Source organism: Lepidochelys kempii, chromosome 3 (genome assembly GCF_965140265.1).
Source record: "Lepidochelys kempii isolate rLepKem1 chromosome 3, rLepKem1.hap2, whole genome shotgun sequence".
Taxonomy (NCBI): Eukaryota; Metazoa; Chordata; order Testudines; family Cheloniidae; genus Lepidochelys; species Lepidochelys kempii.
Genome location: NC_133258.1, coordinates 20,583,595 through 20,599,496, shown reverse-complemented (window position 1 = coordinate 20,599,496; position 15,902 = coordinate 20,583,595). Strand labels below are relative to the sequence as shown.

Genomic DNA, 15,902 nt, shown 5'->3' with positions numbered 1-15,902 from the left:
CCAGGGTCATGAGACTGAATCACAAGTCTGCTAGCACTCAGGCACTCAGTAGATGTCGTGAAAAGGGCTTTTTACAGCAATGTTCTGTGTGAAATTCTGTGGCCTGCGTTGTGCAGGAGGTCAGACTAGATGATCATAATGGTCCCTTCTGACCTAAATATCTATGAATCTTCCCAACTCTCAGGAAGCGAGGGAGGTGGGAAGGTATCCAGATCCTAGGTTAGTCCTATTCAAAGCAAGAACTCCTTTTACAGTTCACAACCCAGCTTTTTTGCTGAGTATTACTGCATTACTTGTCATGACTGAGATCCCTGGGAACACTGGATGGTTCAACTGTTGTAGTTTTACTTTCCAAGGGTAAGTCTTTCCTCCTCACGACTGTATGGATGGATGCACTCGACTGGATGTGGCTGACTCTTTGTTTCTCTGGGTTAGTCTTGCCCATCTGATTCCCATTATTAATGGTATAATTATTAATGGTATCTGATAATGGCATAGCTCACAATTACACCATGGAATGAACCCTGCCTCCAAAAGCATCCTGATCATGGTGGTGTAGAGGCACATGAGAAACGTGTGCTACACAAAACCTCGTATAAAAGCACCCCTTTCCCATGAATAAACGTAGAAAAAAAAACGTGGGGTGAACTAACTACACCAAAATAAACATACTCACAAAATTTCTAGTGACATTTTAAAAGAGTTTATTTTGAATGAGGCAACAAAGAGTAAAAAGCCCATTATTTCAGCTTTTTCTGGGCCTTTTTGGAAGGAGTATCTACAGCGCATTCTAACAGTTGTATATAAACCTGAAAAAAATATGTCCACACGTTCTCTCAGAGATGGAAATATTTTTGAGTGAAGACTCCAGCATTTGAGTTGAAATTTCATATTTTGGTGTTTCTTTCATATGACACCTGACCCCAAGGCCATGGGAGACAATAGTAAAACTCCCTCTGACTCCTATGGTGATCAATGTTGGCAGTAAAACTTGTGAATAATAACGTAGTCATACAATGTGATGAAAAACCTAAAATTTTTCAGTGCAAAAAAAAATCAGAAAAATCCCTAAATTTCTGGGTCACCACATTAGCCCAGAACAATAATTTATTTTTTCCTGAAATTCATGGTCTATTTTTCTAAATAATACTGCTAGATACACGTTTTGTTTATTATTTGTTTTTAACAAAGCATTATATATTTATTTATTAATTTTTATAATTTAGTTGAGGAAACTATCTGACTTTTTTTTTTTTTTACAATGGGAGGAATTTTTCCTTCTTGATTTTAATCCCAGAATTTATTTACTTTCTTCTTTGGTTTGTTTGCAGTGCACATATTCATCTCCTTTTCTTTTTTTTCCAGAGATAACTATGAGGGTAAGTTTTGTGGTTAATTTCTATACTTTGAAATAATTGCATTTGAATTTCCAAGTTGTTCTTTAACAGGCTCACAAATCTGACCTTTATCTGAAACCCTAGCTTTCGAGACTATTTACAAAATTTACTGTATAGTATTGACTTGGTCCAACACACAGTGAAGTCAATGTAAAGGCCTCCATTGTTCCTAATGGATCAGGCTCATGGCCCAAGTAAAACTGGTTATAATGAATAACACCAAAATATAATAAAGAATTCATTTATTGGCTTTTGAAGCACATTAAAATAACCTGCTGTAGATTATTCGGTTTCATTTACAAGTACAAACTCAGACAGTATCTTCCCAAAGTTCCAGTATGTTGATTGCTGTCATCTTTTAAATACAGTGTGACACAAACTTGTGATTTTTGCTCTTCTACATGTCCATTCAGGCTTTTACGTGCTGCTGTATATTTTCCATAATCTGCTGAGTATTCAGTTGCTCATCAGCAAGCTGCTGGTCAATAAATGTTTGCAGTTCTATCCATGTCTTGGAGTCTTGGTCCATGCCTTTCTGAATCAACATGCGTGTTATTTCCAATTTTTTTCTGAGTGCCTCCTCATGTTTTTGGGTCATTTGATAAACTGATTGCCAGTCAAATGGTTTAGGCACATCTATTCTAAGCTCTCCTTGACGAACAGCTATGTATGGCCTTATGCTATCAGTTGTCATTTTCTCAAGATGATGGAGAAGTTCTGTGATGTACTGGAGGAACGTAGAGTACTTTTCTATAGTCAGATCAATTAATTTTTGTGTCGCACTAATTAGCCTTTCATAGGCTTCGCTGAGTTGGTGATAGGCATCTTGTATTTTCACTTTGACTAGTTTGTTATATTCAGCAGAACTCCTTTTGGCAGTTTCAGACCAATATCGGATCTTTTCCTGAGCAGCAGAAGAGAGCTCAATGACTTTCTGTTTTCCTTTTCCATCAGCATCAGTAACCAGATCATAATACCTCTGGCCATGGTTTTCCCCAAATTCTCGTACTTGATCAGTCAGACGTGAAACCAAGTCAGCAGTATCTCCAATGTATTTGGCATGCCAGTCCACTAGAGCATCCATTAGATTCTTTAACCAATCTAGTACCTTGTCTTCCACTTCATAGTATTTGACTGACCACCCAACTAAACTTGGATCAAAATATTCTTCCCGCAGTGCTTTTACATATAGAAGAATCTGATGTAGCTTCTCTGAAATCTCTTGAAATGTCTTCTGGCTAAAGTCTTTTAACTGAGAAAGGTGTGTTTTAATATTCTCTGTTAAGGATCTCAATTTTTCTGCATAGTCTGAGTTGATGGTATCACTGTACATCTGTTGTGCTTGAACTTTAATCTCTTCAAAGTTTTTCGATTGTAAGTTTCTAATAATTTCTTCTATGTTTTGGAAAACTTGCTGCACTAATTGTTTCAGTTGCCTAAGCTTTTCTGCAAAGTCAGCCTCCTGAAGAGTAGCAAATATCTGTCTGGCTTTGTTCTGCAAATGTTTTAGCATTTCTTTAATTTGATCAAGCACTTCACTGCCTTTGAGAATTCTGTCAGATGCAGGAACTTTAACTTCCGTCTCATTGACAAATACAATCAAAACGTTGAAATACTCCTGCATTTTTGAAATGCATAGATCAGTAGCTTTTGCTGCCTCCTCTGTAGCCATTACATAGAGTTCTTCACCGGTGTACTTCTCAGCCAGTCCAGGGACCCGGAATTTTGTGATCTTCAGGAATTCGATGGTTGAGTCAATCAGGTGCTTTATCCTCTTGTGGTATTCCCTTATTACCTCCATTGTAGCATCAAAAATCTTTACTCTTATTTGCTGGTAGTCAATCTGGTCTGCTTGATCTGCTGCTTCTTGATATAACTGTTTAGCTTTGACTGTCATCTCTTGGTATTTCCCAGTGGCCTGGTAGGCAGCTCTTCTAAGGTGAAGATCTATTTCATCTATTTTTCTTGTGGCTAATTGGTATGTTCTTTCAGCCTTGTTTTGCATGATGTTCTTCAGCTTTAGGGTGGCAGCACTAATTCCCATTCCTGTATGCTCATGGTGGTACTTGTTAATACTGTTATAGAGAGCCTCCGTCATTGTAGGTACCTTTTCTTTTAGACTGCTCAGCATGTCTGTAGCAGCAGCATCGTTCCAGTTAGTTTTGATCTGAATCAGGTCAGGTTTCTTGAATGATATCTCACTTTTTAATATGTCAATTTCATTCTGAGAGGCAGGCTGAAAATCCAAAATGGTATAAGTGAAAAAATAGATTCCAATTCAAACAAATAAAATATTATTACATGCTACTTCTGTTCTAAAAACATGACCCTAAATTATAGAGAGATTTTAGATAGGCATTTTCTTATCTTGCATTCAATTCATTTTAATATAAACTCAGTTTTGTCTATCATGTGTCTGCATGTCTTTAAATGCTGTATTGGATTAAATTCTGTCCTTACACCTAAAAATAGTGGGATAAGAAAGTAAATCAGGGCAGAATTTGGTCTCATTTTTTATAACATCTTTCTGATTCCTTTGTCTTACCTGTTAATTGTATCAAAGCAAGATGCAAGAATTACTTGGTAAGGTGTCAGTTCTGCTCATTCACTAAGCATGTCATACTAGTGTTAAGATTCTATTTAATTATTTTACATGATGAATTGAAAGAGATCTACTGTCTTACTACAAAAGCATTACAAGTCTGTGATCCTCCAGTGCTTTAAATCAACAAGACTACTAGCATAAATGTTACTCAGTATGATTAAGGGTTGCTAAATCAGACCCTAAGAAAGTAAATGCCTTTCCCTGATTTCAATTTTACACAAGTTAAATTGTGAGTTTTATGTGATATCTAAATTAACATATCACAGTCTTGGAATATTAAGTCTCTAATTTTGAAGTTATTGTGGTAGACTTTCAGGAATGGCATTTTTTGTTGCCAAACCCAATAAGTGGCTGTTAGCTCTGTGCCTCACAAGATACCTGCGATGTGTTAACGATTCCACACAAGATCCTTGACAGGGAGCTAGAACTTAGGCTCAGTATCTCATTACCATCACTTCTAGGTTGCTGTTTCTAGTTTGGGCATTTGTACAGTAATTACAAGTACAGTAGAACCTCAATTTTATGAACACCGATCTTACATATGACCAGTTATGCAATCCATTTTCCCCAACAGAAGAAAAATCACATAACAAGAGATGTCAATGAAGAACAAATCAACATCCCTTCACATTCCCACACCTTCAATGCATTGGAAATTGCTTTGCAGTGATTTGAAGGACAAAGAGGAAGTAGTGCAGTGCATTATAGAGCAACGTATGCACCATACCTGCTGTACCGACTCAATCCTCAGTTAGTTCATAAAATAATCTGATGGTTGTACAGTGGTTTATACACAATTAGTCTGATGCCCTCTGTCCACTGCCTAATGGATGCATATTTGTGCTCTCAAGGCTCTGCCAAGGCTAAATAGATAGGGCGCTTGAACGATTTTCTTACCTCTAAAAGTGTTTACAGAGATATTACTTCCAGAATGGGGTTAAGTCATATTGATGAGATTGGATGGAGTAAAGGAAGCTCACATTGCATGGTTTATGGTATGTTTTCCTTGGACAGAGGTCAGTTTTCAAAACTATCACTCTAACCCCTTTAGTAAGCATTACAGTCACTTTAAAAGGTAAAATCCCAAGCCCCATTGTGTCTTTTTGCTTCATTTCAAGCCTTGCCTACCTGTTGAGTTTGGTAGTAAATTTTCCCCTGGAGAATATCTGTGTCCATCTCAACACGAAAACCCAGGGTGCCCGCAGAAGGTGAAGATACTGATGAGGAGATCCTGTGGCTATCTCCCCAATAACGCATCTGAACATCGGTAAAGGTTGGGCTGATGATATTTAGTGATACAGTCTGGGCCAAGACTCTGATATAACCAAGAACAAACAGTGTTTAAGAAACGAGTGAATGCTAAGTTACAGGGCAGCCCCTAAAGAAATACATATTGCAGTATGTTTTCGTACAGTATCTCTCGTGATTAATACAAGTATAAACAAAGCCAAAGCAAGCAAAAGAAAACTAAGAGTTTTACTATCAACATTTTATCTTGGGACTCTGACTAGCACATATGCAAATTCAGGGTCATATCCTACACTGTTTTCTCAGGCAAAACTCCATACTGAGGTTGGTCAGGAGTTTTGCTTGAATTAGGACTGCAAAATAGGCCCTTAATGTTGTTGGCTGATTCTTATGGCTTATAAAGTCAGATTTTTACGAACTAGTAAACTACTTCTTTTTCCATCTGTGTACTGCAGGCACAAATAAGTGTAGGTAAAAATGTTGTGCCCACAGTTATTGTTACTTGTGGTCACTGTTACTAAGCAGATGAAATCAGGTAGTTGGACATCCAGGTCACTGTAATTCTGAGCATAAATGATTGTGGGTGAAAAATTAGGTTTCCAATGACTTGTGCTCACAGAAACAGAGCCTCAGTGGAGGCTGTGCTGAAAAGCAGGATCTTTGATTATAGGAAAACCTTAGTTACATCTCACCAGTTATGTGAAATGGCAGGCTATTCAGAACAATCAGATGCAAAAAGAGTGTTTTCCAGATTCCCAGTTATCTAATGGGAGTGGAGTGGTGAGGGTGAGGGAGCAAAGGGAGGACACTTATTCTTTATAATTACCACAAAGTGCTTTGTAGGAATTAGGTTTCTAAGCCATAGTGTGTCTCTTGTCATTTTGTCTATTATAAACCATGTCACCTGAACAAATCTTTACCTAAATCCTTGCATGGTCAGATCTTCCTTGTACTCCACACTCATGTCACGATGTGAAAAGCTGCCTGTTGCCTTTGTCACAAACACATCACCTTCATATCTGGTAGTTGCTACAGCTGCAAAAGAGAGATTTCGCATTGTCTGAATTTCTGGAATCACTGCAGAAACCACATCACATGGTATCCTGTATTTCAGCTGGATACATAACTGTGGTTCCACAGTCACACACCACTGTGTGGTAAGAAGTTAGATGCCCACAATACAAAATACAAAAGGATATGCATGTATCTGTTTTGTCCCAGACATTTTAAAATGCAAGGTATGTACTGTAGCTAGAAAAGTAGGGAAAAATAGGGAAATTAAAATTGGGAAGTTTATAATTCCTTCTTCATGTCTTTTATTGTAATTTGGATATAAAAGGCCCTTTTGCTTAGCTTTTTGCCCTTGATACGGAATATAAATTGAGTTTTCTCTTCTACAGCATGTCATGTTAAATTTACCTCATGTTTTTACTATAACTTTGACGTTTGGTAGCGCTCAGAAAAGTGGCTCTAAAAATGTTTTTGTGGCATTCCGAGTGTGTGTTTCAATAATTTTTAAATCAAATGTGCTCAGTTTCCAAGCAAAAAGATGGGTATTTTTTTAACTGCCAGCCTTACAAACTGAGCTTGGGATCAGTCAAGCTGGATTCTGCATTACTACCAGTGATAGAGCCTCACTAATCCAGAGCCCTTTCAAGTCAATGAAAAGATTGCTACAGAACAAATTATGCCCTTAGTTAAACCTGTGCAACCCTCTGAGCTTTTGGATGATTTGTACAGGTATAAAAGATTGAACCTTTAATTGAGACTTACTAAAAATAAATGGGTTGATGATGTGCAAGAAGGAACAGAAACTAGCTCTCTTTCTTTTAGCTGTACTGACTAAGCAGAGCTAACAGGAGTGAGAAGATATAAAGTTATGTTGTCACTAAACTGAACACAGAGAAGGAAAAGGGATCCTCTTTTACATCCCTCTTTCACAGTACAACTGCACTTCAAACACAAAATAATATTTGGAAAAAAAATAATGTTAACATTTTCAACTCAAATTTTGGAGTATGAAATTCCAAAGTTCATCTTACCTTCCAGGTCATATTCCAGGAACTGTAGTGTTGAACTGGAGGTAGAATCAATGGAATATCTAAAAGAGTCCGTGTTGTTTTTCAGGTCTGTTTTCCAGGTGACATTATACAATGGTGAAGCAACTCTGAAAGATCCAGTCAAAGCACCGAATGCAGGGAAATAAATTCCAGCAGGCAAAGACATTTTGAGAGGTGGGATCTCTATTTTCTGCTCAGGAATTGTAATTGTTGGCAAGTCAAAGTCTGCAATCTTATTAGCCACTTCACTCAGATCCACATACATATTACCAAGGGAAATGCTTTTTGGAAGAGTGAACTGAGATAGAGTTATTTGGTACTGAGGTACTGTCACCTCAAAGTAAGGAATTTTATATTCTTCCAGTGTAATGTACTTGTTTCCTACATCTACTTTGGGGAATCTCATTCTTGGCAGAGAGGGTAAATTGATGTCAAAAGGCATTATGCTTAGCATGTGTGGAACTTTTATATTTCTCAAGTCAATGGTATACGGTGGAACTTGCAGGGTTGTGAAAGGAACTTGAAATTCTGGAGTTGTGAGAACTGGATTTGGAGCTTCTAGTTGCATCTCAGGAACAGTGATTGTGAAGCCGTCAGCCAGTCTGTTCACATATATAGGGAAAAAGTAACCGTCTTCACTTTTTGTATAAACTATGGATGCAGAAGTATTTAAGTACTGCTTCTTGTTAGCACTTGTAGTGAGGTCCAGTTTCAAGATATCCCATAAACTCTTTTCATAAACTGGAAACACAATGTTCCTGAGGAAATTGACCTGTCCTTCCAAAGATCCAGAAATGTCAAATTGTGCCTTTGATTTTTCATTTGATAACTGCATATCATGACTGAGAGATAATGACTGAATTTGGCCTTCACCCTTCCAGCCAAGTTTCTGGTTTTCAGTGTTGATGTTCATTAAGACTTCCTGATTAACTGAAGCTATGTCCAGGAAGGAATTTGGTTGAGTAGCTTGTAGCTGAAGAGATGCTGACATACTCCAAGGAACCAGTTCTAAGGTTACTTTGCAGCTCTGAGTCCCTCTAGTTCTCAGAAGAGGGGTACACTGTGCATAGTTTTCCCCATTGTGCTCCCAGACTGCATAAACACGATGCGTAGATGCTTCAACAGCCACTTTTTCTGTCATTTCCACATTCCAGATTCCATCTGCTTTAGAATTAGCCTCCAGCTTGACTGAGGAGCGAGCTCCATTAGAGTTCAGGTAGGTATTTGCCTCATGGATTAGCATCCCAGAAAATGGATTTAGGGTGTATAACATTCCATTGATATTTCCTTTTGTTGCTGTTTCTACAGAAATGTAAGATGTAAGACTTTCTAGAGTAAGTTTGTGATCAACTGCACCTTTAGCACTGGCACCATACCTAAGAGTATGAAAATCATAATTTAAATTCATTGCTGAGGAAACAGTAGGCTTGGACTTAGTGTTTCCTGTAAGCTCTTGCTTGAAATTTATTTTAAAAACTGGCATGCTGATCTTTGCATTTGTTGTCACGGAAGCTTCCATGTTCCTCTTTGTGAGGCTAACAGTGCTGTCATGCTTTCCTTCCACAAATTTATTATTACTCAGGGACAATGCTGTGGCCAGTTTCAAACCCCTTTTCCTCGTCAGGCTTGTTGTAGCATCTAAATTAAACTGCAGTGCATCAATGACAGAAGAAGACGAGGAACTGAAGCGAGCAACAACATCGGACTGGTTGAAAAGCCCAACATTTGTATTCAAGGTAATCACACTGGATTTAAATGAAAAGTCATAGGTAATGTTTCCCAAGGCAGGAATCAAGATATGGTTTGATGGGCTGTGCACTGTTAATTTAGGAAGCTTAAGTGTGCGCAGATCTTTGGGGACATGAAGGACTGGCATCTCCAGCGACGGTAGGACTAATGTGTAAGATGGTACTGAAAACCCAATAAGTGGGACGGTGAAGCCTGTTGTGCTTATTTCTTTGGGGATCACATAACCAAATGCTGGCAGCTCTGCCATAAAGGGAGACACCTCGATGTTCATAATAGGAATGGTATATCCAGGAATCCTGAAAGTCCGTGGTAGTTTGTTGACTGAAGTTTCTACTTTATATTTGTCAAACTCTATCTTGGCTTTGTTATATGAACTGGTGAGAAAATCTAATGCATTGTCCCTTCCTTTCTCAAAATGTCTATTGAAGAAGATGATGTACTGATTAATTGCTTCATGCACTGCTTTTAAGGGAAGAGGGAGTGAGTGCATGTCTTTGTTCTTCTTATATTGGGCATTCAGATTTAAATCAAATGATTGCTTTGTAGTCTTCAATAAATCCTTCAGGCCTGTCTGTTCCCAAAGTGAATACCCTTTCATCATCTGAGAAGTTTTGATTCCAACATAAGGAATGTGAAGTTCAGGAATTGATAGAGGAATATTTAGGAAGTCCAGGTTGGCTTCACCATTCATTTCCACACGAGCTTCAATCTTGTCTTCAGTGTTCCCAGCAGACATGCTGTGGGAATATTTGTACTGATTGAACCTGCCATTAGCTTGCCAGTGGACTTGCTGAACAGAGGAACTGAGCACCAGACCATAATTATTCAGAAATTCAATTTTTCCAGTCACCTTCAATGGAAAACTAACTTTCACATTCCCATCATTGTTTGTTGATATGCTAACTTCAAAGGGCTGCACCAACAAGGCAATATTATTATTTATGGTTCCAGCAACTCTCCCATTGAGCTTAGCCTCATGATTTCCTTTTATTTCTACTTTCATCGTTGCTAGCTGCCCTGTGCCTTGTACACTTAAATTGCTATGACCCACATATTGCGACTCAACTTGAGACTGAAGCTGAAGTGTTGCATAATTTAGGAGACCACATTCATAATTCACTTTCTGGTTGATCTTCAAGTATTTATCATTTATCCTGTTTTCAGCAGCAAATGCAATAAAGGGACCCTCAATCGTAAAAGTGGCACGGGAGTCATGGGTGCCTTCATCAGAGAAATCAGGAAAAGCCCATTTCCAGTTTCCTTTACCACTGGAAGTAAATGATATGTGTCCTGCTTCTACCTCTGTTATCATGTCATTCATCAGATCAGCCTGGCTGGAGAGATCAGCTTGCGGAATATTCAGTCTGTGAGAATATGTTGTCTTGCTCTGCATCAAAATTTTCCTCTGTAGCCGGACTAGTAAGTTGTTGTGTACTTCCATCAAATTCTTTGTAGTACGTAAGCTTGTAGTAGTTTCAGCTTTCCCCTGTACAGAAGTCCCTAAAAATATCACTTCACTGTTGTGATCAACTTTAAGGAGTTTATGGGTGACCTTCATGGTTTCTTTAAGGATCAGTTGCTGCATCTCAGGGGCTGAGAGGCGTGCATCTGCGTTCACAGTGAAAGCAAGGAAATCTAATCTGGATGTTGCTTGAGCTGAAACAGTGGCTACAAATTCTGGGCTGTTTACGGAAGCTGTAGTGTTCTGAATGTCAGCAAGAGTGGACAGTGTGAAGAATGGAGAAGCTATTCTGAAAGTACCAGACAGTTTGCCGAATGTAGGGACAGTGACTGTGTGTGGAATACGTGGCAGCTGGTATGCCGGTATCTGAATGTTAGGAATCTGGAACTCATTTAGATTGAGTTTAGGGATCAAGAATTCAGGTATTTGTGGCTCAGGTATATAAATTTCTGGGAAAGAAATGTCAGAAAAAAGCATATCTTTCATCTTTAGTTCTCTAAAATACATGTCAGGTACTGGCAACTGAAATTCACTGGACATCATTTGGTCTATTGTTTTCACAATCCTCAGTTTGATTTCATTCAGGTCAATTGTATAGGAAGGAATCTTATAGGTATTTAGAATAGTAAATTCTGGGGTAGTAAACCTGACTGGAATTTGTATGTCTTTAAGTTTCTTTATGTGGATCTGATAAGAGGGGATATGCAGGTCAGTTAATGGAACTATGAAATCTGGTGTTTGAAATGTCGCTTCCCGGAGAGCTCGGAGACTGACTTCAAAGGCAGGTATGTTGACTATGCTGGTTCTGATTTCAGGAACATTGAAACCTGTTTCAACAAACACATTCACTTTTTCAGCCCAGTTTTTTACATCATACTGCTCAGCTAAAAGAGCAATCTTCTTAGAAGCAATGTTCCATTGGTCAGAAATATATGCAACAATGGTATTGTAGAACTGGCTTGCCTTCTGAAGATATCTCTGGCATTCTTTTGGAATGTCCATTTGATAAATCCTGTCTCGTAGATCTTCCAGGTTTTCATTTAGCTTGACTTTCAGATCAGCAAACGCTGTTGAACTTAGGAGGTCCCTGAACCAATCAATGACTGCTGTAAGCTTGGTGTCTCCTAATTGTTCTATGAATTTTGAAACTGCAGCATTGACATCCTTCATATACTGTTTTAATGCTTCTGCTTTCTGTGGGAGTTCTAGGGTTCTGAGTTCATCATTGATTTTCTGGGTAATTTCCCGGATTTTGTTGTTTGTTTGATCTACAAACTGATTATAGTCAAAATACTTTAGCTGGCTTATAACCATGTCAAGGAACTTGTTGACTTCATCCATCAATTTTTGATAATCAAATGCTTGTACTTGCTTGACAGCATCATCAATAATACTAACAATTTTATCAAAGAATGATCTTATGTCAATTTTTTTCAGGGAAACAGTTAGCTTTTGGACAGTTTCTTTCACTTTATATTGGTCAGACAATTGTATCATCCTGTCCATTAGAAACTGAGCCTGCTTGTCAATCTCATACTTCATGATCATGTCATGCATTTTGCCTCGGAAAGCACTGATCTTCTCAGCAACTTCATAATCCTCCATCAAATTTAGGAGAATATCTTTAATTTGTTCAATAATTTCATTCATTTTTTGAACTGGTAATGAACTCCTGATTTTTTCTAAAAGCTTTTTAATGTCAACAGACTGTACCTGTTGTTTCAAATTTTCTGCAATATGTTTGGCATCAATCTTGTGAATCTGACTCTTGAGCTGTTCTAGCTTTCCTTGTACCTGAGCGATGATTTTGTACTCAGCATCCATATTTTGAATCCAGGCTTTTGCACTGCTTTCTATTTTGCTTGGGTCATACTGAGAAATAATGGACTGTAAGTTTTGAATAGTGTTAATCGTCGTTGCACTGATTTTATACTGTTGATCCAGAACTTTAATTTTTTCAACTATTTGGTCAATCAGTTTTTCAATAGCTGTTCTAATGTCATACTGATCATAATTATCTCTGATATGTTGCTCAATTTGTATCAGGTAAATTTGCAGCTGAGACAGTGCTTCCTGCAAATTGATTCTGGCATTTTCCAGTGCACTCTGGAGGTCATCAGCTGTTATTCTATAGTCCTTTGTGAAAGCAACCAATTTCTCTTTCATGCCGTTAACCTTGCTTTTGAAATCTAATTTGTTCATGTAGTCATTAATCTGCCGTGGGAGCTTATCCATAGTTGCCCTGTATTTCCTCATATAATGATCTATATTTATGCTTTTAAAGTACCTTTGTATAGACTGCAGTTTGGATAGAATCGCACCCCTGATTTGTTCAAAGTAAGCGGGCAGGTATTCTAGGAATGGCAGGTTGATAACATGCTCGTCCTTGTTCTTATCATATTTCACAGAGCCAGAGATGCTGAATTCTTGAGGTTGTTCCACGGCATCCCTCAGACCTAAAACATCAATTAAATTAATTGGTTCAGGCATTAATGGTATTTGAATTGGTGAGTCCATTAAAGTGAGGTCAGCTAAAGCTTGTCCTCTAAGTTCGACACCAGTTTTTTCGGCATCATTGTAAGCACCGAGGTCCTGTGTGTATACATTATTGTTCACTTGACTCTTCAATTTCCAGGCACTTGACTGCTCTGATGGAGTGAAAAGCATATGGATTTTATTATCAAGTAATGTAGTGTATTTTTTTCCAGTAGTTAGGCTGTGGCTGGTAGATCCTTTGTAATCATGGGAGAAAGTGAAAGCCAGGGGCTCTGCCTTAAACAGGAATTTGCTGTATAGTTGTCCAGTATGTTCTCCCATAGCAAATAGTCTCCCATCACCAGTGGTGTGTACATCAGCAGTGACAGTAAATGGGGCCATAGCAGAACGTACTACATTGGTGAAATGCAGGGATTTTGCATCACAGTTTGTATAGATAGTAATGGAAGAAGCAAGCCCTGCAACATCCAGGTTAATTTTGTGGATGAGTGCTGTGCCTTGAATTTTTGCAGCTGTGTCTGTTTTAATATTTGCAGCCAGATCAGCGTAAGTGATGGTGTATGTATGCTTCACTTCATCTGTTCCGTAGGCCCCCCTCACATTACCAGTCAGCGTCAGCTTCAGTGGCTCCAGTCGCAACTGTGCTTTGTTGGTTATACCAGTTTCATTGTATTTTAAGTCATTGTTCAATTTAGCTGTGAGTGAATAGGGCTGCAGTTGTAGGTCAAAATAATGCTTGTGGGACTTGTCAGGGCTGATGGTATTGTCTAATTTTGAAGTAAATGTTAAGGATAAGCCAGGAATGTTTAGCTCATTCACGTGCTCAAGATTCATTTCCTTGTATGATCCTACCAAGTTATTTGAAAACTTGAGTCCTTCTCTATTAACTCTAAAGTTTAAGACGTTTTTGCTGTCCACGCCCAGAATTGTGCTCTGATATACACTTCCTAGTGCTATTTCTATTAGGGCCATTCTTCCATCTACACTGAATTGTGCATTGTGTTTACCATAGCGTCCCTTAGCAGTAACTGCCAAGGTGCCTCCAGAAGCATCAATTCTAGCATTCATTTCTTTCTGCAACATTAGTGGATTAAACTGCAGGTTTGTGGTTGCGCTGCTGGCCAAACCATCCTGGTTAATCCTTAATGTAGACTTATGTGCTGCTCGGTTTCTTTGATCATTCACAGTAACATCACAATTTAGTTCAAGACCCTGGGAATTAAGGGAACCTGAAAGAAGGGTGTAATACCGGTTTTCTTTGTAAGTTGCTTGGTATTCAGAGCGAACTGAAGCCATCTGCTTTGCCAAAATTAATTCAAACTTGTTGAGACCCGCAAGGTTTTGGTATCTTCCATTTGTTTCTGACTTCACATTCAGCTGGCTCTTTTCATACTTCAGTGAAGCTGTGTTTGTTATGATACCACTCTGAATATTAGAGACTGAAGTGACTGACAGTACATCACCAGTTCGCTTGCCAGTTATCTGGTTGGTAGCGTGAAGGTAAGACGAGTCAAACGTCAGATTGGATTTCCCAGTTAACTCATGGCTGTTTTTGTTATAGGTGCTTGAGAGAGTGTAAATTCCTTTAGCAAAGGCTGAAGCAACTCTTAGAGCCCCTTCCATTTGTACTTTGTTGATATTCAAATTATTTTTCTGGCTGAAATCCGTATCTGTAGAAAAGGAGAACTGAGTGCCCAGAGTGCTAGATGCCGCAAGTGAGACGGTCTGTTTTACAGTGAGAGTAGGTTCATATTTGTTTGTCCTGATATATTTAAAATTTGAATCTAGGAGTCTGTGCTGTAGGGAACTTTCATATGTGCAATCAAATGTATTCTGATCATAAAATGCTTCTCCAGAACCTGGAATAGGAGATTGGGAAGGGGGAAGACAGAAGATATAAAGGTATAATAAATATCTTACATTTACTTACAAGACAAAATGATATATTATGTATGATATCATTAAGCTTTCAGAATTGCATATTATTTTGTTCAAAAAGCAAACACTGTTTTGGTAAAGTAAATGCTAAACATTTCTATACTACTGGATGTTTGATATCTGGGGCTAAATTTTCAAAAACAGCCTTTAAATTAACTCTCATTGTGATATTACATATAAATCTATAAGATGAAATAGGCCAAACCATTGTTTACACTTGAAATGAACAAATTATATGCCAAACAAATCATCCAAATCAGTGTTTATGACACATCTCTTTCATTGTCTTCAACTTTATTATGCTTCATGCTGGGATTTTCAAAAAAGCTTAACGGTGTTAGGCAGCTAACTCCCATTGAAATTTAGATTTAGGTGCCGAGCTCCCTTTGAAAATCCCAGTTTCATGACCCAATCCTTAGAGTAGCTAACAGTCTAGAGCACACATTAACCTCTCAAATAGGAGTTTGAGTTAATTCAATAGGAATTTGTGGAACCTAGCTCCTTTCAAGATCAGATCCTTGGGCTGTGATTTCTTCAGGGCAAGGTCTTTGTTGACATACATATATGTTTTTGTATATATACGTATAGGCACACATACACACACACTATGGTGCTGTATACAATAATTAACAATAATAATAGCAATACAACTGCACCTGCCTATTTGCATGGAAACCTGTTTGTGCACATAAAAGTGTTTGTGATTTAGCTAACTGAACTGCATGCACAAATAACTGCAAACACTAACATAGGCCCTGATTCTGAAAGCACTTAGGATTCCCACTGAACTTAATGGGACTATTCATATGCTTAAGTATTTTCAGGAGCAGGGCTTCAGAGGCTGGGTTGGGGCCCCTTGGAAAATTTGGATCTGAAATTATTATTAAACTATCTGGATTTATTTTTAGCACCTAATTAAATAAATTTCATATTACATATTTTAAAAA

General features: G+C 38.1%; 1 protein-coding gene across 1 annotated transcript in view; it reads right to left on the bottom strand.

Annotated features, from left to right (window-relative positions):
* Positions 1 to 680: 680 nt before the first annotated feature.
* Positions 681 to 15,902, bottom strand: part of APOB (apolipoprotein B) — a 50,615-nt gene continuing 35,393 nt past the window's right edge. The window contains exons 26-29 of the mRNA XM_073335899.1: positions 7,293 to 14,876; positions 6,171 to 6,285; positions 5,131 to 5,317; positions 681 to 3,633 (exon numbers count right to left, since the gene is read on the bottom strand). Coding sequence (XP_073192000.1) covers positions 1,807 to 3,633; positions 5,131 to 5,317; positions 6,171 to 6,285; positions 7,293 to 14,876 — 9,713 coding nt within the window. The 3' untranslated portion in view covers positions 681 to 1,806. The remainder of the gene's footprint in view (positions 3,634 to 5,130; positions 5,318 to 6,170; positions 6,286 to 7,292; positions 14,877 to 15,902) is intronic.